The following is a 14,996-nucleotide window of genomic DNA, read 5'->3' on the forward strand; positions in this document are numbered from 1 at the left end:
AGTTTGAACCCAGCACCTCTCGGGCCAGAGTCTTGGAATAAGCCTCCATTAACCCTGGAGGCCGTTATAATCTGGAGGTGAAGCTGGGAGGACATCGGGGCGGATGGCGCCGCGTCTGAGGTCACTGCTCTGACCCCGCGTGCCCAGGTCCGTGCGGTGCTGGGCCAAGATCCCGCACTCTGGGCGCTCCAGTATCTGCCCGCGGGACTCCGCCTTCTCTCCGCCACGGCGACGCACGTTTGTCTTGCGGTAGGGAACTCGCGCGCGCAGCGGTTGTGTTGCCAGCGAGTTTCCCAAGTTCACACAGGCCCCGGGTTGGCATGGCAACCAGGCAACCTGTTCCAGAGCAGCCTGCCTTCTCCGCACATGCAGCTGCCACCGCCGGAGCCGGGGCCCGAGCCTATCCCATGATGCACCGCGCCAGCCCAGTCCCCAGTGGGCCGCCATGTTGTCGGAGTGAAAGGTAAGGGGGAGCGAGAGCGCCGGAGAGAGAAGATCGGGGGGCTGAAATCCATCTTCATCCTACCGCTCCGCCCGTGAGTATCCGCACCCCGCTAGCTCCAAACGCTGCTCCGGACCCCCAGCGAGCAGATTGTCCCTTTGTATTGGTGTTTGAGAGCAGTTGCGGGGGTGAGAAGGGCTTTGGAAAAGCCGCCGGGGCCCTGGCTGAGGCTTCTCACTCGCTGTTCCTCGTACATGTTTTGGAGTCAGCAGCAAGGCCCCTATTGTTATCAAAGGAGGGAGGGGGTGGGGAGCGGGGTCGAAGCGAGGAAAATGCCGGGGGTTTAGGCCCGGGCCCTGGGCAAAGACGTGCCTCTACATTTCTGCTTGGCCCTGTTAGGGCCCCTGAAGATTGATGTTGCCATTCGGGTTGCTTTTTTGATGGGTTTGCGAAGCCCGAGTCTTGTGTGTGGCCATGAAGTGTAATTCTGTACCACCCTGGATTTCTTCGACTTCTTGAGCTTCCGTGCCTGCGCCGAAGCAGGAGGAACAATAAATCGCTTTAGAAGCAGCCGTGGCCCTTGTCTGCAGGCGAAATCCACCATGGGGGAACTTTGCGAGCCTTATATGTGGAGAAGTAGGCGATCAGGAAGTTTCAGATCGCTTTTTAGGCTCCTGAGTACTTGTGGCCTTTTGTTTCCGTGAGAGCTTGTTTTTGGTGGGTTCTTCCTCTCTGAGCCTGTCTGTATTGGTGCGTGTCTGTCTTAACTCAAAGAGGGGTTCGTGCATCTGTAGTAGATAAACAGATATACAGTAACTAGATAGTTTTAGTCCTCACGGACGTTCTTGGTAAACATAAATCGTTTGTTAATACTTGTCAGTACCACTCCCACGTCTAGTGAGGAATACGCTCGCGTAACTCTCCCACCCCCCGCCATATACCCCCCTCCCCCACAACATTACCAGGAAAGGTTTTATCCTTCCGATAACTTGATAGCTTGTTACTCTTCGTTGTCCACTTAAGAAAACACTGTTCTTAGTTGTCTGTAACAATTCGTTCACTTCCTACTCTGCTAGAGATTTAAGAATGGGGTTTTATGAAGCTTTTGTGGGGGGGGGGGTTCTATTTTTAAAGTCTGTTACTTCTGAAACAGTAGGTTTGTAGTTTTAGCCTTTTGTTTGTTTTATGAAAAACGCATCAAGACTCACCGAAACAGAGGTGGCTCCCAGTGCAGTTTTAGTAAGCAAAATAAACATTTTGACTCGTTTCTAGTTTTAACTTTATAAAAACTCTTGGGGGCTCTTGATTCTTTATCTGGATTTTTGGGAAATACACACTGGATTTTGAACTCTTCCTTCTGCCTTAGCCCTAAATGGATTCGTTTTGTTCAAGGCCACAGCTTTTTGAAGTTGTGTTTGAAGTTTAGTTTGGGTTGACATGAACTGCTTTAAAATAAATTTATGACCACAGAATTTTTTTTTCTCCCCCAGCGTGGTAAAAATAAACACCTTTTAAACCACAAAGCATTTTGTAAATAAAAGGTGAGCGGTGGATAGATAAGATCATGTTCCTTTGTTTGAAATAAAACCTGTTAGTGATATTAAAAACAAGACTAAAGAAAAATAACAACTTTGGTGAAAACAGTTTGAAAACTATTGAGGAGTAACTCAATAGAATTCACTTTTTTTAGTTGCTTAAAAATACTTATTTTTATAATGTATCATTTGGGGCAAAAAGTCACATTTCAAGTGCTTCACGTAACTTTTTAGTGGGTTTGAGAGTTCTGTAAAAGGCATCAGCAATTTAAATGTTTTTTAATATTTAAGTGACTGATTTCTTAATTTTTATGCTGATAGGTGCCAAGATATTTCAAAACTACCCAAGACACTTGTTAATTGCTTAGGTATTTGCTCAGTTTCAAAATGTCCCTTCTGCCAGGTTTTCTCTTGTTTGAGAAACTGCCTTGCCTCATTAGGTAAAGCAGGAAGTCTCAGGGCATACAGATAGCTTTAGAAAAGCCAATTGTTTTGTTTGAACATTTTCATAGGAACTCTCCCGCTGCCCCCCATACCATTGCCTTGATAGAATGAAGTTGTGGTCGGTGTATTTCAATGGTGAATACCTTTTTCATATGTAAGTTCTTCATTAGATAAGTATTATGGCAAATCTTATTTCAGAGAAGATTGTATTTGCTATTTTAGGAATCTTCTTAGGGACTGGCACTCCATTGCTTTAACTGTTGGTGACTGAATTCCCAGGGTCTCAGCATGTGACTTTAAATTTACTAAAAACTTTTATATGTGTTATTTTGATTAAAAAGCATTGTGAGTCATAAAGGAAGGATTTCTTCCATTTTCTAGATGAGGAAACAGGCTCAGGGAAGTTGTAATTTAGTGCTAAAATTTTAGTTTTGGGACTGCTGGTTAGCTCTACAGCACAGACTATTAGACTGATAGTCCCTTGTGGAATAGAATGGGGCTGGCTACTGTTGGTAATGAGAGGGCAGGGAGTTCTTTTGAAAATCAAAGAGAAAGGCATTAGGCTGGTTAGGACTGTGCTAGTACCGATGGTAAACGATGACTTTCTGATTTTCGTGTTTAAGCATGAACATGACTGTTGATGAAAGCACAAAGTGCAGTTTAGAAAGCTGGATTACTCCAGTTAAGGTTCTGATGGCTTGGAATTGTTAACTGAAATTATGCATTTCCAAATTCGGCTTTGAAAAATATTAAAAATTACATTGTGTCTTTTAAAACATGAATTAGTTGTGAGAAGCAAATGCTTCTTTATCAGGATGCTTATCCTATAAAGAGAAATAATTTAAAAGATTTCTTATAAATCTTGTGAGTCTGTTTATGAATTGTCACAGTAGGGTTAAAGGAAGATATGGCATTTGTAATGGACTGTTAGGTTGATAGCCTTGAAATTAGACTCTAGTGGCTGTGGACAGGTGTGTTCTAGTTGGTAACTGATAATTATTTTGAAGCACTTTTTTTTTTAAGCACCTATAGTCTGACAACTTGTATGCTTTGTACAGATGTAATTTTTGATTTTAAGAAAACTTGAAAGTGGTGTTTTATAGTAACATTTTGGAGGTTTTTGGTTGATCCTTCTAGAGAAGAATAACAGATGCAAATGAGAAATAGTACCTGTTTTAGTTGACTGGCATGTGGTAGCAAGGGGTTTATAGTTGTTTTGGATGTGTACAGATTTGGATTTGAATCCCTTTTCTACAGCTCAGTAGATGAATGGCCTTGGGCACATCACATAACTTTTCCTCTATGCCTTAGTGTTTTTATCTGTAAAACAGGAATGACTAGGAAATGTCTGCAGTATATTTGCCATACAGTTATTATTGTTTTGAAGCATTTCTTTTTTTTTTTTTTAACAGTGAGACTTTCTACACAAGGCGAATGAATTTAGTTTGTCTCTGACTGTGTAGTCAGAATATTAGTAGAAAGATGATGTGATTACAGTTACAATTGTAAGTTATTGGTAAAAACTTAGAGTTATCTTTCCCATGTGCACCAGCTGAAAAGTTTCAGGCTGAGAACATTATTCTGTTGCTGTCCTTACTTAGTCAGGGGGCCTTATTGTTTTTTTCAGAGAGCATCCTACGAATACTTCGGACATTTTAAAGGATCCTTTCAAGTTTCGACATTCTGAGTTATTGCTAATTATATATGGGGTTTGGATTTTTGTTTGGTTTATTAGTGTATGTCTGCTCCAGCTGTAAAGGGATATTTTGTAAAACTCTTATTCATTTAAAAAGTATCTGCTACAGTTAGCTTATGGTGTAAATAAGTTGGATAGAGGAGTTGTTAATTAAAGTCTAATTCCATACTGTTAACCTTTGGTACCAACATAAGTTTCCCTGAAGTTGCCATATTGACTCCTGATCTCAATTTCTTGTCAGAGTGCCTGTCACCAACTACAGTTATTTCCATACACACACACTCAACAACCTCAAAATAGAGGTTTCAATTTAGAAAATTGTGTGTATGTCGTGAAACATTTAGCTGCTTGGTAGAAATTATTTTAGATGATAGATCGCAAAAGCCAGGGGGCTCACATTTTTATCTTGGTGCATATATCAAGTTATGTTTTAAGAAATGCAAATTGTAAACATTTGTAACCTGTTTGTCCTTAGGTGTTGGTGGAATGAGCGTTGCATGTGTCTTGAAGAGAAAAGCAGTGCTTTGGCAGGACTCTTTCAGCCCCCACCTGAAACATCACCCTCAAGAACCAGCTAATCCCAACATGCCTGTTGTTTTGACATCTGGAACAGGGTCGCAAGCGCAGCCACAACCAGCTGCAAATCAGGCTCTTGCAGCTGGGACACACTCCAGCCCTGTCCCAGGATCCATAGGAGTTGCAGGCCGTTCCCAGGACGACGCTATGGTGGACTACTTCTTTCAGAGGCAGCATGGTGAGCAGCTTGGGGGAGGAGGAAGTGGTGGAGGCGGCTATAATAATAGCAAACATCGATGGCCTACTGGGGATAACATTCATGCAGAACATCAGGTAAAAAAAAGTTCACTATTTCAGCTTTGAAACTCTTTTTATAATCACTGTCCACTTAGGATATCTGCTTTCAGTGAATGTCTTTAAAAAAGCCTAAATTGCTAATGATTTCATTTTGTTTAAACTAAGCAGTCACTTGTTTTAAAGGATGATTGTTGTAATGTTGTCACTAAGTCATTTATCGTTCTGGTGGTTCTAAAGAGCAAATGACCAATTCATTAAAGAAGAAAAAAAGACTTAAGCTTGTTCTAATGTGCACATTGCTTTTCTGAGTATACTTTTTAAACAAAGAATACTTTTTTCATCTTAACATATAATCTTTTAAGATCTATTTGAGCTGTTTATAGGCTAAATACATACTTTAGAGCCATTCCTGTTGGGTATTGGTGACTTTTGTGTTTAAAATGTTATAGTTGAAAGTAGAAGGAAGTTAAAAAATAGCGGCTCAAGTGAAATTTGACATGGAACTGATATATCTTGTTTTGTGTTAGAAAGGAGTGATGGTAGCTTTTAGGTTTTTACCATTTTTGTCCTCTTGTAAATGCTTGTTTCATTTGGTTAATTTTAATGTTCTTGCTTTTACTAATCCAAAACTATAGCTGGAATCACAGCATATTTTACTGAGAAGAGAATTTAGCCTGATACGTGTTTCCTAACTTAATATTGATGAAAGGATTAGAATGTTTTCTTCTAGTTATTCTTTGGAATAGGGTATAGGTTGAATTTGCAGAAGTTTTATTTTATTTTGCTAGTATCTGAGTACTGACTAGCAGAAAGAATTGACGTCTCTCATGAGGGGTTCTCGTGCTTCTGTTCTTCAGAAATAAATCAGGCACAAACACACTCAGTTGTGCTTCCCCTTGACCTTTCCAGACAGCTGGTGTACCACAGTTCTTTACCATAGTAGAAATGAGGAGGTGGAATCTTGTTAGTTAACAAATTATTAGCATGTTGATCGCAGGGCTTTGGTTTATTGGAACAATCAGCAGTATCAGTGCTACTTCATTAACATCTATTATGTGTACGTAAGCAGTACTAGGAAATATGAGGTGTAGGGAGCTTCTTCTTGGGCACTTAGGACATTTTTTATTATGTATCTATTACTTAAGGTACTTTGTTTCCGATTTGCTTAAAGTCTTGGAGGTGGAGATCGAATTTTATTCATCTCAATATCCTAGTTCCTAGAATTTGGCATATGATAGAGTTTGAGAAGAAAGTTATTGAATGCATGAGGCCCTAATCCTATGGCCTTAAAATAAAGCTGGGGGAGAAAGGACATTGTCACAAAGATAAGGAGGTTGAGTGCCAGGCTAAGATTTAATTCAGTAGGCAGCAGGGTTTTTAGCATGTTTGTATGGAGTAGTTTTTATCCAGTGGTGTTTTGGGAAGGTTGAGTTGGCAGTAAGAGATTGGAGAGGATAAGAGCTGAGACTAGATTACTACTCTGATAGCCCTGGTGTGAGCAGTGGAAAGATGGGATAGGACTGAGAAACGCATAGAATTTGGTGATTGAATTTGAAAGTTTAGGTCCCTGGGAAAATGGAGTAATAGAGGGAAGGGAATATAGAGGGGAATCTGGTTTGGGGATGAGGTGATTAAGTTCCGTAGAACACATGTTGAATTTGAGCTGTAGGTAGCTGTGTGTGTAGGGTGAAACCAAGGCAGGAGGTGGTTAATTTGGATGGGATCTGTCATCTGTCTAGGGAGCAAAGGTGGAATGCCTGTAATTTTTGCCTTGTTTGGCTAAACATTATTTAAAAATCATTACCATTGGTTTTTAAAGTATATATTATAATTTATATTATAGATCTGTAAAATCTTGTGTTGGCTTTCCTAACGATGGACTGATGGATAAAAACTGAAAGAAGAATCAAGGTGCTTGGTTTGTACTTAGCTAGGTGGGCAAGTCAAACTGTGGGTCAGCCCTTGGCAGAGTTTCAAGATCTAAAATCTGGCTGTGGCGGGGGAAGGGGAAACCCTGCTTGTGCTATGCTGTGAAGGCATACTCTGGACTCTAGTGCTGAGCCCTGTTGTATGGAATCACATCTGACTTTCTGACCAGTTTTATCCAGGTCAGTTAGCAAATCTATGTTAATGTTAAATGGCAAAACCTATTCCACACCTAGGGGGGCCTAAACCAATGACTCAGCTTGGACTTGGCATTTATCATGCACAGTTCTGTTGGTCTGGATACATGGTGTAATGAACAGCATTAGGGAGCTGCATTAGGTAGTTGCTGTGTAGCGGTGTGGACCACCCACACATTACCTCTCCTGTAGTCATTAGAGTTATTATAACTTGGTGGTTTTGGTGTTGACTGAGTGAGGGAAGACCATAAAGTAAAGCAGTGAGTCTCAGAGCTTAGCTGTTCTGCTAGAAATACATGGCAATAGATAGTGACCACTTGGGCAAGAAGCAATGATAAGTATAATGTAATTGAAGAGTTGAGGTGTAGCTCTATTGCAGAGAATTGCTGCCCTCATGTCTGATCTGTCAGGTGGAACTTCGAAAGAAGTTGAGAATCTTATGTTTTAGGCACTGGACTAAATATTTCCTGTATTTAACCCTCAGAACAATTTTATGAAGGAGGTAAAATCCTTTATTGAGAAGTGAGAAACTGAAGCTTAGTTCCCAGATAGACTCTGGTTTTGAAATCAGGTCTTTGATCCTAATGCCCATGGGCTTTCTGTATTTCTGCTTCCCTGGGAATATTTCTAGTCCTAGAACCTAAACCAAACCAGAGTAACACATTCTAAGATCAAAGAACTACTTGGCCATAATGTATTTGAATTTTTAGAGGTAAATTTGATAACAAGGAGATGAATACAAATAATGTTGGCTTCCCTCCCCTCCCCCCATCGGTGATGCTAAAGTATTAAAATTACTTACATATATGTATTCTATGTAGAAATTGTAGGAAAGTCTCTGTTAAGACAGAGACTCAATATAAAGTGATCCTGCTGCTAGCACATTCTGCCATTCCAGTGGGCCATTACTGTTTGTGGGCCTATGTCCCCTTCTTTTTTTTTTTTTTTTTTAAGACTTTTTGTATAACGGAACAAAGTTTAAGATCAGATTGGCAGAATGCTTTCATCAGTGAGCTGGTGAAGTAAAGAATATCACAGGCTGTGATACCAACCAGCAGTATTGGAGGAAGTGCCAGATATTGGGCCAGGTATTTTATTCTATATCCATTTCTCTTATTATTACTCCCATTTATGAGCAGTCACTTTTTTATCAGATCAGTTCAGTCGCTCAGTTGTGTCCGACTCCTTGCGACCCCATGAATCTCAGCACGTCAGGCTTCCCTGTCCATCACCAACTCCCGGAGTTCACCGAGACTCACGTCCATCGAGTCAGTGATGCCATCCAGCCATCTCATCTTCTGTCGTCCCCTTCTTCTCTTGCCCCCAATCCCTCCCAGCATCAGAGTCTTTTCCAATGAGTCAACTCTTCGCATGAGGTGGCCAAAGTACTGGAGTTTCAGCTTTAGCATCATTCCTTCCAAAGAAATCCCAGGGCTGATCTCCTTCAGAATGGACTGGTTGGATCTCCTTGCAGTCCAAGGGACTCTAAGAGTCTTCTCCAACACCACAGTTCAAAGGCATCAATTCTTCGGCGCTCAGCCTTCTTCACAGTCCAACTCTCACATCCATACATGACCACAGGAAAAACCATAGCCTTGACTAGACGGCCCTTTGTTGGCAAAGTAATGTCTCTGCTTTTGAATATGCTATCTAGGTTGGTCATAACTTTTCTTCCAGGGAGTAAGCATCTTTTAATTTCATGGCTGCAGTCACCATCTGCAGTGATTTTGGAGCCCAGAAAAATAAAGTCTGGCACTGTTTCCACTGTTTCCCCATCTATTTCCCATGAAGTGGTGGGACTGGATGCCATGATCTTCGTTTTCTGAATGTTGAGCTTTAAGCCAACTTTTTCACTCTCCACTTTCACTTTCATCAGGAGGCTTTTTACTTAAATTTTTTTTAACCTTTGAAATTAGGGTTTTTTTTGCCTTATGTAGAAATTCTCTTAGTGTCTGGGTTCCGTCTTTTTTTTTCTTTTTTTTTTGTCCACGCCACTTGGCGTGTGGGATCTTAGTTCCCTGACCAGGGATCAAACCTGTGTCCCTTGGAGTGGAACCACAGAGTCCTAACCACTGGACCACCAGGGAACTGCCCTGAGTTCCATCTTTTAATGATGCCCTCTTTAACTTGTGCCTAAATACATGTGACTTGTTAAAAAAATATTTAAGTTTTGTTTTCTAACTGTGAAACTTGATTATTAGCATGATGCCCCTTTAAATAAAAGTTTAAAATTTAAAACCATAGCAGCTTGAGAACTTGTGTTAAGGTAATATGGAGTACTTTAAAAATCTTGCGAGCTCAGATATTTAAAATTAAATTTAGGAACTATAATATTTTGAGGTGAAGAATGGTATTCAGATTTGTTTATATGTTTATTTTAAAAGTTGTAGTGTGCAGACTCTTTATTATGTTCTTTCTGTATTTGTCTTTTTTCTTAAGAATATAAACATAGTAAATATCACTTGTTTTTTTGACATTTATTTCTGATTTTTTAATTCTGGCTGCACTGGATCTTGCTTGTGGTGCGTGGGCTCAGTTGCCCTACAGTATGTGGGCTCACAGTTCACCGGAATGGTATCAAACTTGCCTTCCCCGCATCGCAGGGCAGATTCTTAACCACTGGGCCACCAGGGAAGTCCCTAGTATCCCTTATTTTAATACATAATATTATTGTATTTGGTATAGTTAGAAACTTCAAAGCCCTCATTTTTGGGTCTTATTGAGGTCTTTGGAGGGGAGTGAGGGAAAGAAGTACCATGAATTTTTTTTTCTTTTTTGACCTATGAAATTTACTCATAGTAAACAAGACAGTGGGTATGGATCAAGATATTATAAAATACTAGAGAGAATTCCCTGATGGTCCAGTGGTTAGGACTTGGCACTTTCAGTGTCAGGGGCCAAGGTTCAGTTCCTGCTTGGGGAACTAAGATCCTGCAAGCTGCCTGGGCATTGCAGACAAAACCAAAAAATCCCATGAAAACACATCTCGCTAAGTAAATAATACTATTTAAAGATGTTGCCTATAAAAATTTGCATACTTATTTTAATAATAGTTTTTATAACCAGATCTTTCTTTCCTGAATAGTATTAAAGGGTTTCATCATTCAAAGCCCAGCCTCAAGTCTTTGACTTTTTGTAATTGTTTTATTCTCTCATTGTGAAATCTGTTTTCTCTGTAAAACATTGTGAGATAAAGTGGGTGATGAAATAGGGAAAAAGTTTTTAAGGTCGATTAATTGAACTGTGGCCTCTGTACTGGATTTTAAGGGGGCAGAGATAGGTAGAGCTCTGCTTTTTGAGAAAGGATATTTAGAGGACAGCTGAAGTTTTCTTGCTTTTGTTAGTAGTCTTTTGGTACTGGGATGTGTCAGTATCCACCCACCATAGATTGGCAGCCGTGGGAAATAATTCTAGATAGCCAAACAGAATTCCGTGGCTGAATCTTGTGGGAGATAATTCTAGATAGCCAGGCAGAATTCAGTGGATAAATCTTCTCGTTGACTCTGTACCAACTCCCCCTACTTTTTTTTCACTTGGTATTGCCATTTTCTAGTTGTATCCTGACATCCACCCCATTAATCTCCAGTGGCTGTGAGTTAATCCTTACACTATATAATTAATAAATGCTAAGTTAAATTGGGAGGGAGCCCAAGTATTCTCATACTGGGAGTCTCCTCATTATCTGCATATCCTTTTATGTTGTCCCTGCTCTTTGACTTTGTTAGACCATGTGTCTCTTGCCTTTCTGGGTAGATGGCTTAGATGCCTCAGCACTTGGGCCAGTGGCACTTAGTTAACATACGTTAAAGTTACTTTCATATTTTTCAGTGTTTTCTCTTTCACTTGTACTCTTGGAGCCTTTTTCATTATATTTGGAGTTCACAGAGACTTAAAACGTTTTATATTTGGTCAAAAGGACCATCAGCGGGCTTTCTTTGACTGTAATTTCAAGAGTTATTTTCCAGTGTTAAGGATTAGATTCCAGTGTACAAAAAGTATGCATTCAGATTCCCTTCTCTAATGCTGTGTGGTACTTGATTGTATGTGCCTCCTAGGTGGCACCTTGTAGAAGTTTATATCTTTGTTTTGTTTCAGAAGGTTTTTGTTGTGGAATTAGGGGGAAAAAAATAGGTGGTAATGAGATGTTGTTCTGTTCAGTTGTTTAGTGGTGTCTGACTCTTGCAATCCCATGGACTGCAGCACGCCAGGCCTCTGTCCTTCACTATCTCCTGGAGTTTGCGCAAACTCATGTCCATTGAGTCAGTGATGCCATCCAACCATCTCATCCTCTGTCGTCCCCTTCTTCTTCTGCCTTCAGTCTTTCCCAGCATCAGGGTCTTTTCCAGTGAGTCAGCTCTTTGCATCAGGTGGCCAAAGTATTGGAGGTTCACTTTCAGCATCAGTCCTTCCAGTGAATATTCAGGGTTGATTTCCTTTAAGATTGACTGGTTTGATCTCCTTGAAGTCCAGGGGACTCTCAAGAGTCTTCTCTAGCACCAATTTGAAAGCATCAGTTAGTTGGCATTCAGCCTTCTTTATGGTCCAACTCTCATATCTGTACTTGACTAGGTATATGAGATGTAGCAGTGGGAAAATAGGGATATGTTAGGAAGATAAAGGAGGTAAATGTAGAATTTAGAAATACACAACAAAGTGGTGGGTTACAGAATTTGCTCTGGGTGCTCTTGTGGTCAAAGAAAAGGGAAATGGGATGAATCAGGAGATTCTTAGTAAGAGAAAAACATAGTTACTTAGGAAGAGCTGTGTTTCAGATTTCAGTTTGGTTGTGGTTGAAGTGCTCTGTAAACCATGAAATGATATGATAATGATATTGTTTTTCATTACACCTCTCTGTATTTAGAGAAGATACACACATCTTTGTGCATGTATCCATTTTCTCTTGGGCAACAGCATTTGCTTAATACTTTGTATATAGGCTGAGCCTGAGTACAGAATTATGCTTCTGGTATTTTGGAAAGAATACTTAAAAATTCTAGCTCTTGCTTAAAATCTATTCACTTTTGGGAAATGGCTTAACACTCATAGAGGAACATAGGACAATGCCAATAAAGTAATTGAGGATAGGGTAAGAGGTTTCTTCTTTTGCCACTTTATTTTTTTAATTGAAGGATATTTGCTTTACAGAATGTGGTTTTCTGTCATACCTCAACAAGAATCAGCGATAGGTACACCCATGTCCCCTCCCTCCGAGGGTAAGAGTTTTTGTTATTGAGGGATTTCTGACCCTTTCTTCCCTAATTTTCACATTCACGTTCTGTATCTTCTAGATATAAGTAAAGAGCTGTAAATGGGAGTGTGGTTTCAGCTTAGGAGAATGCCTCTACCTTTTTGCTCCCTACTGTGAATATTGTGAGAAGTGGTGGTCAGTGATTGGCAATAGGTTGGGTGAATTTAATATTTGGGAATTTGATTGAAGAACTTAGGCTGAAGGGTATACATGGCATTGGTGATAAAACCTGAAGTTGAAGAGGAATGTCCACTTTTTTTCTGTAATATTTTTTGAGAATTGTTTTTCAGTTGCCATATTAATAATTTAAGAAGATTCAGCAGATTCAAATTTGTCTTTTTTTTTCCTCTTCAGTAAGTGTTCTTTTATGGTTAAAGTATCTTAGTGTTTTTGAAAATCACATTAGGAAAACTTTTAGATTTGTGAAATTTGGGGGCCCTAACAGTTTTTTATAACTGCTTTATTGGTATATAATTCATCCATTTAAACTGTGCAATTCAGTCATTTTTAGTATGTTTACAGAGTTGTGCAGCCATCACCACAATCAGTTTTAGAACATTTTCATTATCCCTCACAGTCTGTACCAGTAGCAGTCACTCTAGCCTTAAGCACCCACCAGTCTGCTTTCTGTGTCTATGCATTTGTCTCTTCTGGACATTTCATATAGTAAATGGAGTCATCCGATACGTGGTCCTTTGTGACTGGCTTAGCATAATTTAGCACTTAACATAATTTTTAAGTGATTTTTTTTTTCTTAAATTTTTTTGTGGCTGCTCTGTGTGGCACTCAGGATCTTAGTTCCCTGAACAATGTTCGAACCTGTGCCCCCTGCATTGGGAGTGCAGAGCCTTAACCACTGGACTGCCCGCATAATGTTTTAAAGGTTCATCTATCTTGTAGCATGGATCAGTACCTCATTCCTTTTTACTGCTGAATAATAATCTACTACATAATAGATATATACCATATTTTGTTTATCCATTTATCAGTCGACAGACCTTTGGCTGTCGACATTTTGGCTATTAGGAACAGTCTCTACATTTTGGCTATTAGGAACAGTCCTGCTTCTAACATTCGTGTACAAGTTTCTGTCGATATATGTTTTCAGGTCTTTTGGGTACCTAGTAAGTTTTAAAGACACATAAGTCTAATATACAGACAAGTGTCTTCACTGATGCCAGTGCTTTTTAGAAATAGAGTTTGGAGGTTAGTTTATCTACAACTTTATACCGTGGATTTGGAATTTTTCCAAGTGACAAGTTTTACTGGAGTTAATAACTTTCTTCTTTATCTATGAAGAAAGTATTTTCAGGTTAACAGCATAAATAAACTTGTTTACAACCCTGGGAAGCAGAATGCTTAAATTAGAAAGAGGTGTTTTTAGGAGCTCTGCTCTCTAGATGTTATTAATATACAGTTAATTGATCTGCTAATGACAAATAATTTTTCTCTATTAAAGTTACCCTAAGGTCTTTTAATAAGGGAATGGTTCATTAACTAAATTCTGGTTATTGAATGTGTTTAAAAGCACTATATCTGTTAATTTAAAAAATGATCTTTATAATTTGCTAAGAACTTACTGATTCAGATTGTTTTCCCCACAATTGGACACATTAGGAAGATGCTACTTATACAGGTCAGAAGCCTTATAGTAAAATACAGGACAATTTCTTTAGAGAAATTTATAGTTTCATGAAGGGAGGAAGGAATTTCTCTTTCTCCAGAGGAATTTATAGTTTCATGAAGGGAGGAAGCACCATATCTGTTGTTAATTTAAAAAATGTTCTAAGAATTTATTGATTCAGATTGTTCATTTTCCCCACAATTGGACACATTAGGAAGATAATACTTACACAGGTCAGAAGCCTTATAGTAAAGTACAAAACAGTGAAATTAATATATCATTCTTTCTCCAGAGAATGAAGGGGAGGAAGGAAGGGAGGAGGAATTGTTGGTGTCTGTATTGAAATGAGTGTTAAGATGGGGCTGTTGGGTGTTTGGGTGACAAAAACAAACCAGGTGAGAATTTTATAGTAGATACGGTTCCTTCACTTAACTAAGTTATTATCTAGAAAATAGGCCTTAAGTTGTATATATCCATTAAGATTGACATACATGGAAAAAGAATTGGGAGGAAATATGGGAAAATACAAACTGGAATCAAGATTGCCGGGAGAAATATCAATAACCTCAGATATGCAGATGACCCCACCCTTATGGCAGAAAGTGAAGAGGAACTCAAAAGCCTCTTGATGAAAGTGAAAGTGGAGAGAGAAAAAGTTGGCTTAAAGCTCAACATTCAGAAAACGAAGATCATGGCATCCGGTCCCACCACTTCATGGGAAATAGATGGGGAAACAGTGGAAACAGTGTCAGACTTTATTTTGGGGGGGAGCTCCAAAATCACTGCAGATGGTGACTGCAGCCATGAAATTAAAAGACACTTACTCCTTGGAAGGAAAGTGATGACCAACCTAGATAGCATATTCAAAAGCAGAGACATTACTTTGCCAACAAAGGTCCGTCTAGTCAAGGCTATGGTTTTTCCTGTGGTCATGTATGGATGTGAGAGTTGGACTGTGAAGAAGGCTGAGCGCCGAAGAATTGATGCTTTTGAACTGTGGTGTTGGAGAAGACTCTTGAGAGTCCCTTGGACTGCAAGGAGATCCAACCAGTCCATTCTGAAGGAGATCAG

At 39.6% G+C, this 14,996-nt stretch overlaps 1 protein-coding gene across 20 annotated transcripts in view; it reads left to right on the forward strand.

Moving 5' to 3' along the window:
- The first annotated feature begins 392 nt into the window (after positions 1 to 392).
- PUM1 (pumilio RNA binding family member 1) overlaps positions 393 to 14,996 on the forward strand; it is a 126,002-nt gene continuing 111,398 nt past the window's right edge. For 16 of the 20 annotated variants that reach the window (XR_011562461.1, XM_019979549.2, XM_019979568.2 and 13 more), the window contains exons 1-2: positions 393 to 536; positions 4,593 to 4,966. Coding sequence is in view for 19 of the 20 variants with exons in the window: in XM_019979549.2 (XP_019835108.1) it covers positions 4,604 to 4,966 (363 nt within the window). In the remaining variant the exon portion in view is untranslated. The remainder of the gene's footprint in view (positions 537 to 4,592; positions 4,967 to 14,996) is intronic. The other 4 variants (XM_070774855.1, XM_070774860.1, XM_070774869.1 and 1 more) reach the window with 2 other exon arrangements.

The sequence above is a fragment of the Bos indicus genome, chromosome 2, assembly GCF_029378745.1.
Source record: "Bos indicus isolate NIAB-ARS_2022 breed Sahiwal x Tharparkar chromosome 2, NIAB-ARS_B.indTharparkar_mat_pri_1.0, whole genome shotgun sequence".
In the NCBI taxonomy this organism is placed as follows: domain Eukaryota; kingdom Metazoa; phylum Chordata; class Mammalia; order Artiodactyla; family Bovidae; genus Bos; species Bos indicus.